The 13,492-nt window shown below is 33.0% G+C and overlaps 1 protein-coding gene across 1 annotated transcript in view; it reads right to left on the reverse strand.

The window, feature by feature from the left end:
* Positions 1–1,092: 1,092 nt before the first annotated feature.
* Positions 1,093–13,492, reverse strand: part of LOC129219815 (zinc finger protein 33B-like) — a 46,178-nt gene continuing 33,778 nt past the window's right edge. The window contains exons 9-11 of the mRNA XM_054854123.1: positions 12,915–13,157; positions 6,745–6,834; positions 1,093–1,421 (exon numbers count right to left, since the gene is read on the reverse strand). Of these exons, the coding sequence (XP_054710098.1) occupies positions 1,093–1,421; positions 6,745–6,834; positions 12,915–13,157 (662 nt within the window). The remainder of the gene's footprint in view (positions 1,422–6,744; positions 6,835–12,914; positions 13,158–13,492) is intronic.

A 13,492-nucleotide genomic window follows, 5' to 3' on the forward strand; every position in this document is an offset into this window, starting at 1 on the left:
TTTTCTCACTTCATCTTTATGAAATTTTCTGAAATTTGCTATTTAGAGGTAAAATTTAAGATTTCAAATGTAATAAGATAAAAAAAATTTTGGTGCATTTTAGAGATCATTCTTAACTGCAATGGAGGCAAAAATTTTTCAAACCCCGTTATGGATGAAAAAAGATTGCACATGGCAATATGTTGGTGCTGTAAATGAAATAGATAAAAGAAAAACTTAAAAAATCCTAAACTGATTACTGAAAATAGGGAGGAAAGACACAAAACTAAAAAACTTAACACGAAAAGTGACTTTAAAAAAAGAAAAAAAAAGGGGAGGGCAAAAAATAAATTCCGAGGTCATTTTAAAACTTCTTTACCCCCTTTTCATTTGGAGAATAAATGAATAAATTTTTGGAACAGACAAGGAAAAATTTTCAGAATTTTAGAAAATTACCACTTATGACTGTATTATTATACAGGGTGTCTATAAATGATGGACCCGATTTTAAAAAATCGTATTTTCAAAAGTTCTCGACGGAATAAGATAATTAATGCGTAAAATTAAGGAGAAAAGTACCAAATTTTTTTTACCTTATGAATGTTCGACCCTCTTGTCACACGGCATATGTGCATTCGATAATCTAGTTCATTCCACACATTTTCTAACATGTCTCTGTTAATGGTTTGTAATGCTGCAGAAATGCGTTGTTTCAATTCTGGGAGCGTTTTTGGCATTGGCTGTACAAAGACACGGTCTTTCACGTAACCCCATAGAAAGAAATGGAATGGGGTTAAGTCTGGAGATCTTGGCGGCCATGTGACAAGAGGGCCCGCATATCAAACATTTATAAGTTAAAAAAAACTTGGTACTTTTCTCCTTAATTTTACGCATTAATTTTTTGATTCCGTCGAGAACTTTTGAAAATATGATTTTTTAAAATCGGGTCCATTATTTATAGACACCCTGCACATTGATGACATGAACACTTCACATCACACCTCCTTTCTTTTTGCTGCACACCAGAGTGCTGTGGCACTCACTTTGAGAACCCCTGATTTATATACATATATAATTAATAATAAACACACACAAAAGAAAATTTGATATCTATCAAGTTTTGTGTTTGAGTAAATGATTGTTAAAATCTGCAATATTATGACACTTTTCATGACATGTAGGACAAACATAATCCTTAACACCCGAGTGAAGAAATTTATGAGATAGCAAACTGTGTTTCTGGGTAAAGCCTTTTCCGCATACATCACACACAAATGGGCGTTCACCAGTGTGCTTGCGTAAATGTTTTTCCATGTCAGATTTGTAATATGTAGAGTAAGCACAATAACAGCATGCATGGTTTCGCAGTCTCTTTTTTGCTTTTACATTGTGCCCAGCATGAAGAATTTTTGTCGGCATTTCATTTGTGAAATAGAGTATAGCTGTAAAAAAAAAAAACACAAAACTATTGTAATCAATTGCAACTTCATGAACCAACAAGAAGCAATGATGAGTCAAAGTTGAATATTCAGAATGGCTAAACAATTTATGTATGTATGTGGATTTTGCATTTTTGACACTATGTTGATATTATTGCATTCTTGCCAACCTCCAAAGAAAAAAAAAAGGAGATTCCACTAGAGGTGATTCACCAGCGACATATCTTCACAACATAATTATTAATTGTGCTTTTAAATAACATGAATACTAAATTTAAAGTGAAATGGGGATTTTTCGCAGATGTAAGCTAATTGATAGCAGCAAGATAAACATACTGCAACTGAAAAACCTAATAATAAGTAGTGAACTTACGTGAAATACACCGCCAGCTCAGTCATAAGCACGAAACTGCAGTCCTTGGCTGGAAATGACTGAGCTGGCGGTGTATTTCACGTATTTCTGCTTTAGCCCTGGCTAATGGACGGTAATCTACTGAATATACCTTGCCTTGCGTTCAATCTTCGAGTTGAACCGAACCATTGCTTCGGTCACTCGTCTGGTCTGCTAATTCTATATCAGCTACCAGTTTGTTTCGCACTCTTGGCTTCCTTAAGAGGTTTTCCATCTCCAGCTCAGTCACTTTCCTATGCCGGGCTGATGAGTGCTAATAAGCACGAAACTGCAGTCCTCGGCTGGAAATGACTGAGCTGGCGGTGTATTTCACGTATTTCTGCCTTAGCCCTGGCTAATGGGCAGTAATTTACTGAATAAGTAATGAACTTGCTTAAAGCTTCCCCAGTCTCTTCCAGAAATGTAGATACCAAAATTTAATTTCTAAAATCCGAAGCAAAAAAAATCAATATGTAATAAAAATAATATGTATAATTAGTAGGTATAGGGTAGCACATGGTAAAATGACTTCAAACTTTCAAAATAATTGAAATATTTTCAAGATACAAAAATATAGAAATTGCTGCAATTTTCGGCAGAGCATGTGCTTCGTTGAACATGCAATGTGGAAAGCTGCCAAAAAATTAATTTTTATTAACGGAGTTATTAATTGGAAAAATTCTTATTCCCTGACATTGGTAGACTAGAAAGGGGTGTCATCTATTGAGAAGAAAGTGAACCTTTTTGATGATTGACTGAAAAAACGGGAGAAAATCGTAAAAAAACGAGAAATCGGGAGATGGAAGCAAAAAACGGGAGTCTCCTGTTAAAAACAGTAGAGTTGGCAAGTATGTTATTGAAACATTTAAAGTTACGTTTTTTAAACACATAAAGGGGTAAGAAAAAATGGTGAATGAACACTTTAGAGTAATTTCATTTTCAAACATTAATACAGTGAAAACCGTGTATAATGATAGTGTCTATAACAATAAATTTGTTTATAAAGATATTTTTCTTGGTCCCAGCAAAATGTCAGTATGAATAATCAAACCGTCTATAACAATACCTTTATGGGTCCCAACAGTATCGTTGTAGACAGATTTCACTGTTGCAGGTAAAAATTTTCAGAATTTGGCACACATGACAGTAAACAAAAATAACAGATGTTGCTATTTCATAAAATTGAGAGAACATTTTTGGTTCTGTGTTAAGTTTTTAGAAGGGATGTAGGAAAAAAGTGTACCGATTCAGTAAATGAACATCCCAAACCAGTAGACAAATACAGCATTTTCTAGCTGTTTTCTTTTTGATTGTTGGACAGAAAGAACTTACTACTCCCAGGGACTGATTTACGGCAGGGCATTCGGGGCCCGGGGCACCAAAGGAAAGGGGGCACCAAATTTCTGCTATCATTTTTTTTAGGGACCAGTGTTCAGGGCCTCTAATTAAAGGAAACAAAAAAACTTTTGTCATTTGACATTTTTTATTAAATGAAAGCATATTAGCCAATTGTTGTGGAGAACGATCATTTTCGCTGTTGAAGAGTCCTTTTAATTGTCCTTTGCGTACTCCCATTTCTGATGGTAAATTATCTTTATTAGCTCTGTTATCAATAGAAGTAAGTTTGACCTAAAACTTGATTATGAGGACATTATAGATGAATTTACTACAAGAAAACAAAGGAAAAAATATATAAAGAATCATTGATGCGCAGAAAGCACATTATGATTTACCTTTACCATTTGTATCATAGTTTTTCCATCTGCGACTGTAAAAAATTTTCCAACGTGAAACCCATAAAATTATTTTAGATTTATATTAAATGATTTCTTTGCAAAACATCTTAATTATTAATTTTTTCATATGAAATCGATATTTTAAAGTTTTCTTTCTATCAAAATAATGTTCAACACTTGCTTTCATATTTTTTGTGTGTGGGGGGGGGGGGGGTTTGGGCACCATATCTGTCAGTGCCCGGGGCACCCAGGTGAGTAAATCGGTCCTTGATTACTCCCAGTTCATCTCAGAAAACACTTTTGAAATCTAACTTTGAAAAATAAATAAAAAAAAAAGAGCTCGGTCATTCCTAGCCAGTATACACCTTAAGTCGATATTATTGAAATATTTTGTTTAGTTCTATAAAGAGATAGAGCACAGAAATTTTTCGGCCCATCAGAAATGACTTTTACAGGCAATTCCATCTTGTTTACCCCTCATTTTAAAAATATTGGTCCCCCTTCAGGCTCGGGTCTGTCCCTTCCCCCGCCCCCCAATAAAGAGATGTATTGTTGCTAAATGAAAACTGAAAAATATGCATGATTAAATAATTGAGTGCCTTGGAACAAAACATTCAGTGCAAGAAGTAATGGAAATTTCAGGAAGAAAAAACTTATGCAAAATATAAATGAGATTATTTTATGCATGCATACAAATAATGCATTAGGAAGTCAAACATAGAAGTCGAGATTACACATTCAAGAATGCACGTATTATTATATACATAGTACAAGTGAGCAGAAGAGATTGTAATTGTATTGAAAAATGCTGAAGCAATTCTTTTTTTTTTTTTTAAATTTTATTTAACATATAGCTGTAAAGAATATTACAACAAAAAATATGCAGATACAATTTCATTTAGGGAAAAAATTAAGTGCTACAATACTTGCAAGCATAGAAATAGTATTAGAAAAAAAGATAAAAGTTTCGCTCCAGACTCACTATAGTTTAAAAAAAAGAGACCGTGGTTGGAACAAACCTAACCTGGCAGCCTGGCTGTGGTTAGGATGGAATCGGGGTTGGATTTAGGGGAGGGCAGGCGGGGCTACTGCCCCGGAGCCTCCACAACAAAGGGCCCCTCACAATAAAATTTGTACAAAATATCCTTCCTTTCACGGGTCAAAAATATGGGATACATACATATATATCAAAATGTTTGGATATATATCAAAGTATCGGATATTTTCAAAAATATGATGATCATTTTGAACCCTGATAAGGGGCCTTCACTCCTTCATTGCCCCGGGGCCTCCACACTTTCAAACATAGGCGGATTTAGGCCGAAATATTTGGGGGTGCAACAATAACAGGGGTCTGGGGAGGGGGGTATTCCCGGAATAATAAGGTAGTGGCGAAATCAGAAAATAATTATAGGGCGGGACATACCCTTAAGTCTAGAAAACGCGATGTAAAACATATTTAGTAAGATTAGGGGATGGGCAATTCTTAACATTTCAAACTGCTGAAAAAGTCTTAAACGAAAGTCAATATTAGAAGCAATGGGTGAATCCAGCTACTGGTTTGGAATGGGATTCACGCCTCAGAAAAAATTTGAAATAGTAGTTTTGAAAACGCAGTTTTACAGTTCTTGGTGATATTTTAGGGGCAAGAAAGGTACGTGTGACTCCAAGGCTATTTTTAGAAATTTTAGTCTTATAAATGTCATTATAGTCCATATTTATAGTTTGGGTTAGGAATGAGACTCATGGACTGTCTCCAATCGATTTTTTGAAAAGAGAAATACGTACCCCCTCCCCTCCCCTACGCTACCTCTTTAACTTTTCATAATTGAAGTTCCAAAAATACTACGGAGGACAATTTTTGATGCTGTTACCGGACAGGTGTTCTGGAGCTCTCCCCTGGAAAATTTTCGAAATTGAAGCTCTTCTGCAATACTCCATTTCTAAAAATGAAGTTCTTCTGCAATACTCCATGGTATTAAAAAAAGGATTCTCTCACTTAAATATTTCGAAATAGTAGTTTTCAAAACCAAAACATTAACTCTTTGATGATATTAGAGAAAGGGGGTCGGAGGCCCTTGTTCGAATATTTTCCAAAATTAAAGTCTTAAACACATGACCATATTTGGTAACGTTAGGGACACTGCAGTTTTTCAAAACTGAAGTTTCAAAAACGCAATTTTAAACGATTTCCGATGTATTTAGGTGTTTAGAAGATCATCTTTGGAAATTTTTTGAAATTGAAGCCCAAAAGAAACGAAATTTGAGGTACTACTCTGTAATAACTTTGACTGGAGAAAGGGCTTTGGAGAAGAAAAATTTTGAGGACTAATAGAAAAAATGAAAACGAAATAGAAAAAATGAAAAAAAAAAGGGGGAGGGGGGATATGAAAGAAAGAGGATTGTGCGAGAAGGCACACAATTCGCCGCCAATAATCTGAAGCTGTTGAAAAATTTAAATGTCAATATTTCTTTTTTAAAGAAATTAAGATTTTTTCCCAACATTCTTTTTCTTTTTCGTAAAATAACTGCATTTTCCCAAAATGAGATCTTTTCTTCTCTTCAATAATAAAGAATATTTTTTTTAAAAACATCTACTCAGCATTTTGTGGGGAGGGTCACCAGTCTTGTGCCCCCTCCCCCTGGATGCACCACTGCAGCAAAATGTCCGGGAGTCCTCTCTCAAATTTTTTTTGAAAATTTACCTTAAAAAAGTTGGTTTTCGGTTAATTTCGGTGTAGATTTTATTGATAAAGTTTCTTGAAATAGCCCTGTTTTTTGTTCGAACTTAGTTTTGTTTGTTAGCCATTGTTGTTTCAAAATGAAAGAATTGGTATTGATATACGAATAAATACTCAATTACAGAACATGCAATTATTCTATATAATAACACAACACTGAACAATAAATTGTTTGAGAAGTTTTTTCATTTGCATGAAATTATTTATTAGATTTTTTTTTCCAAATGGGTTAAAATTACTTCAATTCTTAATATGAGCACAGTTATGTTTTTTCTTGCACTAGCGACGTGTATACACTGGATTCAAGTAAATTTGCTAGTATAGCAGCTATGATTTTTTTCCCCCAACTGTGTTTCTGAGTGAAATACACTAATTTTTTTTCAAAAACCCAACCAAAAAATTTGGGGGTGCGGCGCACCCCCTGGCACCCCCGTAAATCCGCCTATGCTTTCAAATACGGCCTTGGATGGAAAACATTCTGTGATTTGGATTTGCATATTCTTCAGAATGCTTGGCACTGGTTAGGTGTGACCCAACTATAGGTAATACTGAATTTTAAATAGAAAAATCAGAATTTAAACTCAGACATTCAGAGTTAATTTAAATAATACAAGTTCAAAAAGAAAACAAACACCACAATAACTTTTTTGAGTTAGCAGATTGAACGAAATTCTGCAGATTTCTCCTCTGGTACTGAAAATAATGCAATGCAATGACAGTTCAAACTACGGTTTAGGTTTTTGCATACCAAAATAAACTGTTGAGAATGTAAAAATAAACTAGCCTCATATAGAGTAATAAACATACTATTGATTAAATAAATACTACTATTACATGACTTGAACAATAAAATTGGTCAATAAATTTTACATTAGGATTCTCTTCACAAACACTGTATACATTTGCTCACACACAAATTTTTAGTCTTAGCGGTAGGGTAGGCATGGAATTATAATTCCCTTTATACTTGCACATGTACAAAAAATCTAAGCAGTGCAAAAAAAAAATAAATAAATAAATAAATAAAATAAAATAAATAAATAAAAGGACAATCAGTCACAAAAACGGGTTATAGAAAAGGAGTATTCTATAGAAATATATGGCAGAGCAATGGGGGGGGGGGGGGCACTCCTTATTTTACACTGGAAAAACATGAAATATTTCAATCTATTAGGAATAATGTGGAGTATCAAATGCTACTAATTAATAATAGTCTTGCTAAGAGGTTGTCTTCTTATTAACATGTGCAACAGTTATAAAAATTTCATGCAGTAACTAAATTTAATTAATTTATTTTTTACTTTGCGATCAGGAAAATTTTAGTATTGGTACCAATTATTGTGTGATTTAATTGGGCTACTGGTTTACAATCAAATTGAAAAAAAAAATGATTTTGTAGTAGGAAAAGTTTTTCCTATACTTACATCTAATAAATATAAAATAAGCAATAAATATGAAACTTAAAAAAAATAATAATAAAAAGAAGATTTATTAAATTGTTGATTAAAAATTAATCTGGAGTAGCTTAAAAAGATATTCAAAATTAGAGCTATAAACATTCATATTCATGATTCTTCTTTTCTCTGCTACGTTTCAAAATGCTATGTTTGCTGCCAGTTTAGATGCTGTGCGGGTATGTATTAAATTCTACCAAAAACAGAGTAATTCAAAAGAAGTTATTGAAATTTATGTAATATAACAAGTGACATATATTTTATCTCTTCAAAATAGCGAAAAAAAACTATTTTCACTGTTTCATGAACTATGAACTATAAACTAGCAATGTAACAATAATAATGCATTAATATCTTCTGTTCTGTCAGAATGGGATCAAATTTTGCATTTAGGCTAATTTGAGCACAGGTTTAATTTTTGTTGTTGTCAAAACCAAGGAATTCTAATTAGAATTTTGAAGTTACAGTTCATTTTGATACCAATGTGATTGCTTGCCAAATTTCATTTCAATAATGTGAAAGAAGACAAATGATGCAGTGAGAAGCAAAGTCAATGCAAGTGGACATTTTCAAGTTTTGAGCAAAACACGTTTAAAGATAAGGTCCTAGGTAGGTTTTCATTGAAATTGTTTTCTAAATGATGCTGCATAACAGCACCTACCAGGGATACTAGTACTAACTCTCACCCCAAGACAGAGGAGAGGTTCACCTACCATTTGTACTGGTTATCTCCACTCCAAATTTTTAATTTTGCCACTGATATCCCTTTGCTTCTCACTGCCTCAAATAAAAGGCAATTGACACCTTGCTTGTTTTTCTAATGCTAATGAGTGCGCTTGGTTTGTGCTAATGATGGTTAATTCGGTGACCCCCGCCTCTCCAAAACTACTACCATAACGTCAAAAGTTAAAAAGTCGAACACAAGTAATTTTTAGATCATGAAATTTTTTAAAGAACTATATTTTTTCAAAAATTACTTTCACAAAATTTTTGAAAAAAAAAAAAAAAAAAACACAACTTAAATACATTTTTTTTTAAACAAAACTTTCCCAATTTTGTTAGAAGTTAAACTTTGAATAAGATTTTATACAATAAAATTTTCTCTGAAGCAATAATTCTCAAATCATACTCCTTAAAGATAACAAAGCATTATTAAGGCAAAAAGTTTTAAAAAAATCACCTATTGCATCTGATTTTTTAAATGAGCAGTTACAAAATGAGTTTTCAAGTGTCCTTTCTGAGAGAATCTTTTCCCACAAGTTTGACAAGCATACGGACGCTCTCCAGTATGCTTTCTCAAATGAATGGTCATCTTTGTTTTGTCATTAATACAGTAAGAACAATAGCTGCACGTGTACATTCGAAAACCTTTTGCTCCAGGGGTGCGGTTTGTAGTAGCATATTTTTCTGCAACTGTCCAAAACTTGGAGCCTAAAGAAAACAAGAAACATAAGACAGTAGTAGAAACTTTAAACTTGCTAATAATTTTAGGAAATTGATGAAAAATAAAATATTTAATGATTTTTTTAATGCTTTTTCTCCTGTCATAAAAAAGTTGTCTGAAGATAAAATAAAGTTTGAACTTTCAGGGTTGCCACTCAGTTTTGGTAAAAAATTCCCTGTGTTTTCTCAGTATGGGTATGCAGTCTTACAAACGAGCAAACATTGATATTTGAAAAAGATGCATGTAAAATGAAAAAGAAATAATATTTGCTTATATGATAGACATCTTAATATTTAACTAAACAAGAAAATCCTTTAAAATTAGAATTTTTTATTCATGAATTTTATTATTATGTATAATATTTTTTGGTAGTTTATATGTGTGGACACTGATTTTTGCAACTTCAATTTGAAAATAAATTCCCTGTTCTTTCCAGGTTTTCAAAGAAATTTTCAAAATTCCCAGGATTTTCCTTGTTTTTTCTCCTTGTTGTTGTTGATTTTTGAATTCCCTGCATTTTCCCTTTTTGTTCAGGTTTCCCTGTGGTGTGGCAACCCTGACTTTGAACAACTTGTTTATCTATTGAAGAGCTATTCGCGAAACTCAAGTACTTAAGTATACCTAAATTGAAAAAAAAGTTTTGTTGTAAAATAGGTATCGTCAAATAGGGTAACATTGGCCTTTGCAGGTAACATTAGTTCAACAAACAAAAAGTCAGCCAGTACCATTAGTAATGAGTAACTCAAGCCAGTGCCACAAATCATTAAGCTCTCAAAACGAATAAGTGATAATCATTCTCCTACTTCAAATAAAATATAGACAATCTCTTTTCATTTGTTGGGCAAATGTTACTTTCAAAGGCCGAAGTTATACCAGTTGACGGTACATACAATAGATTATAGACAATCCTGCATATCATTGCAGTGAAATGTATATATTAATGAACTAAAGTCTGTTCACACTTTTAACCATATTATATTAAACGAATCACATTCATTTTATAAAATAATAGTGGATTTTTCAAAGATCACTATGGTTGCTATAGCTAACTCTGGAAAGAATTTACACTTTTGATACAGTGGAAAAAATAAATAATACAGTGAAACCTCCCTTAACGGACACTCCCGAATAACGGACACCTCTAATTAACGGACATTTTTGCAAGTCCCAGTCCCTCAATATAGGCCATTCCATGTAATTCACTCTGAATAACGGACACTCCGAATAACAGACAGTTATTTCACAAAAAATTTTTCTTGCGATCGTAGCGCTTTCGTTTTTTTTTTTTTTTCACAGAATATCTTAGTAACTGCTTGCCTTACAAAGCTTTTCATCCTCCACAACTGATATTCCACCCCACCCCCGTCATTTCCTTATCACTGTTTCTTGGAATTAAAAGGGTGGTAAGGGGCAGAGGCAGTGAATGGGGCTTAAAAGTTGGAGGCAGAAAAAAAAAGAACTAAAAGACATGGTACTTTTTGCGGGGAGCAAAAAATGAAAAAGTAAAAAAAGTCATAATTTTGTAACGGCTAGTTTTGAGAGTATTGAAGCAGATAAGTGAAAACTGATGTCAGCCTAACAATTAACGTACGTTTTTCTTAAGATTTTAATGAATTTTGTACACAATAACTATTCAAAAGTTAAGATAAAAAAGAAGAAACTGGGCGCTTTTTCTAAGTGGGGCTCTCGGCTCTCGGGAGATGCAATTGAGCAGACCGGCGCCGGTAGTAGTCGGCTTCATGGCGCCGTGGTTTCGTTGGGCTGTTTAATTTTTAGATATGAAAAAGATTTGCCCATATTCAAGGTCATATTGCCAACTGTCAATCATGCAATAGTGATACTTGAGATAAAATAAATAAATTAACCATAAAAAGTGTGTGGGGGAGATGGGTTGCTTCGCCGAATCGCCGCCGTTGGTAATGCAAAAAAGAGATGTCAAACTGTTTTAACTGATTACTTTAATTGATTAAATGCTTTTTAAGACAAGTGTGTGCTGTCAGTATACCTTTATTAAGAAAAAAACAGATTAATTACACTTGACGTAAAATGTAGTAAACCTTTCGCAATTGTTTCGATTGTGTTCTACAAAGGGAACAACAGCCCATTTTGAAAAAGGTAAATTAAGTAGTTCCTCTTTATAGCGGACACCTCCCAATAACGGACAAAACTTCTGGTCCCTTGACTGTCCGCTATTCGGAGGTTTCACTGTATTACGCACATATTTTTTTCCTAACTCAACACAAAAGGGGTTTTTACATTTTGTAATGTTACAGATTAAAATTAGATAAGTAGAAGGCAAGAGACAAGCTGTTTAACTAAAACACATTTCATGAATTATTCCAAATACTATGTCTGTATTTTTAGCAGAGCCAAAAAACTAACAACACTTTGAACAAAAAATTGTAGATTTATGTAGAAATTTTGTAACAAGAAGGTAGTTTTTCATGAACAATCAAAAACAACAATAACATAAAGCACATTTACGGATTGGACACTAGCAATGCCCCAAAATCATTCAAATTAACATATGCCTCTAGTAATCAGCCCTGAAAATGTTTAACGTTATGTGTGAAGAAAAGCTTCCATCATTCATCACAATATTCTTTTATTTTACCTGAATATAGTTTAAAGCTAGTATTTATATCACATTACTTTTCTACCTACTGAGGGGGGGGGGGAATTAAAAATATGAAATTTCAACATTTTTTTACTACCTTGGTTGGAAAAAAAAAGTTCAGCATTAAATTGTTCAATCTCTCTCTCTCTCCAACACACATAAGTAAACATTATTTTCTAAAACCAATTACAGTAGAAGCTCATTTATCATGCCCTCATCCAGACATTCAGATAATCAGGATCACATTTGTGGAATTGTTTTAAAACTTTTAATTCCGCATAAAAAAATGATTAAAACTTGTGAAAAAAAGAACCTTATAAGCATGCGAAACATTCAAATTCGCCTTCTTATATTGTACAATTAATTATGGTAATCTAACAAAAATTATAGTCCACTTGGAGTGCCAGCTTGCCACATGTGTTTTAAAGAAAACTGTGAATCAATTCTTTGTTAAGAAAGGTTGCATTTTTTTTTCAAACATTTTTTAATTGTCTTGTGGACAGGTCTATGCAATTTTGTTACAAAATTTTTTAAAAAATCATAACAAATATAAGAGTGCTCATTTGAGGATTTGTTTTGCTTATCACACATGATTTTGATTTTTAATTTTCCAAATTGTCTTTGGTCCCAGTTAGTCCGGATAAACGAGATTGCATTCTGGGTGGATACTAAGGGAAGGGAAACAGGGGTCATGACCTACTCCCTCTAACCAACTGCGAATAATATTACCATTTACATTGTTTTAAAATACTTAATAAATTAAATGCATACTATTACAGTAATCTTTTCAACCCATCAACAATTTTTTAGGAATTAAATATTTAAACTTCCTTTCATTGCTTATGATTTTCATTAGTAAAGTTTGTACCCTATTAGATGTCTTATTCCTATCTGATTTGGAGCTTTTTATCGACACCCAAGCAGAGTTTCAGAAATTTTTGGTACCCCAAACCCATATTCTTCAGCATGATCCACCTTAAAATGGCAATCTGTATCTACCCTAGGTTGCATTATACATTCACAATAACACAGGAAGTATCTAAAGTTTTCACTGATCTGCATGTTTTAATAAATGATTATTATATGCTGGAAATTTTTGAAACACTGCATGACACGTAGGGCAAACATATTCCTGATTGCTTGAATGAAGAAACCTATGTGATTGCAAACTGTGCTTCTGTGTGAAACCTTTCCCACAAGTTTCACAAACAAATGGCCGCTCTCCAGTGTGCGTTCGAACATGTTTCTCCATGTGAGTTTTGTAGTACGATGTGTAATGACAATAAGTACACGAATGGATTCTTTTTCTTGTTTGTGGTCTTTTCTCTGTTTCACTTGAAAAGAAATCTGCACCAACTGTAAAGAAACACAAAAATTAAAACATAACTCAGCACATATTGATACGCATGTTTAAAAAATTACTTACATAGAATGTCATGAGAGGAAACGGAAAAAATGTTACAAAATTTTCAGGTTTCTATGCATTTTTAACAAGTATATATTGATGAAGAATTCTACAATTGTGTCAACTAAGATTTCTAAATACAGTGGAGCACCGTTTATATGTTTCACTTTTATACGTTTTTTAAATTGATCCCTGCAGAGTCAAATACACATTAATGTACATCTATTATATGTTTTTTCCTTTATACGATTTTTTCATACAGTACCTTCAAAAACGTATAAACGGT

The sequence above is a fragment of the Uloborus diversus genome, chromosome 1 (assembly GCF_026930045.1).
Source record: "Uloborus diversus isolate 005 chromosome 1, Udiv.v.3.1, whole genome shotgun sequence".
NCBI classification, from domain to species: Eukaryota; Metazoa; Arthropoda; class Arachnida; order Araneae; family Uloboridae; genus Uloborus; species Uloborus diversus.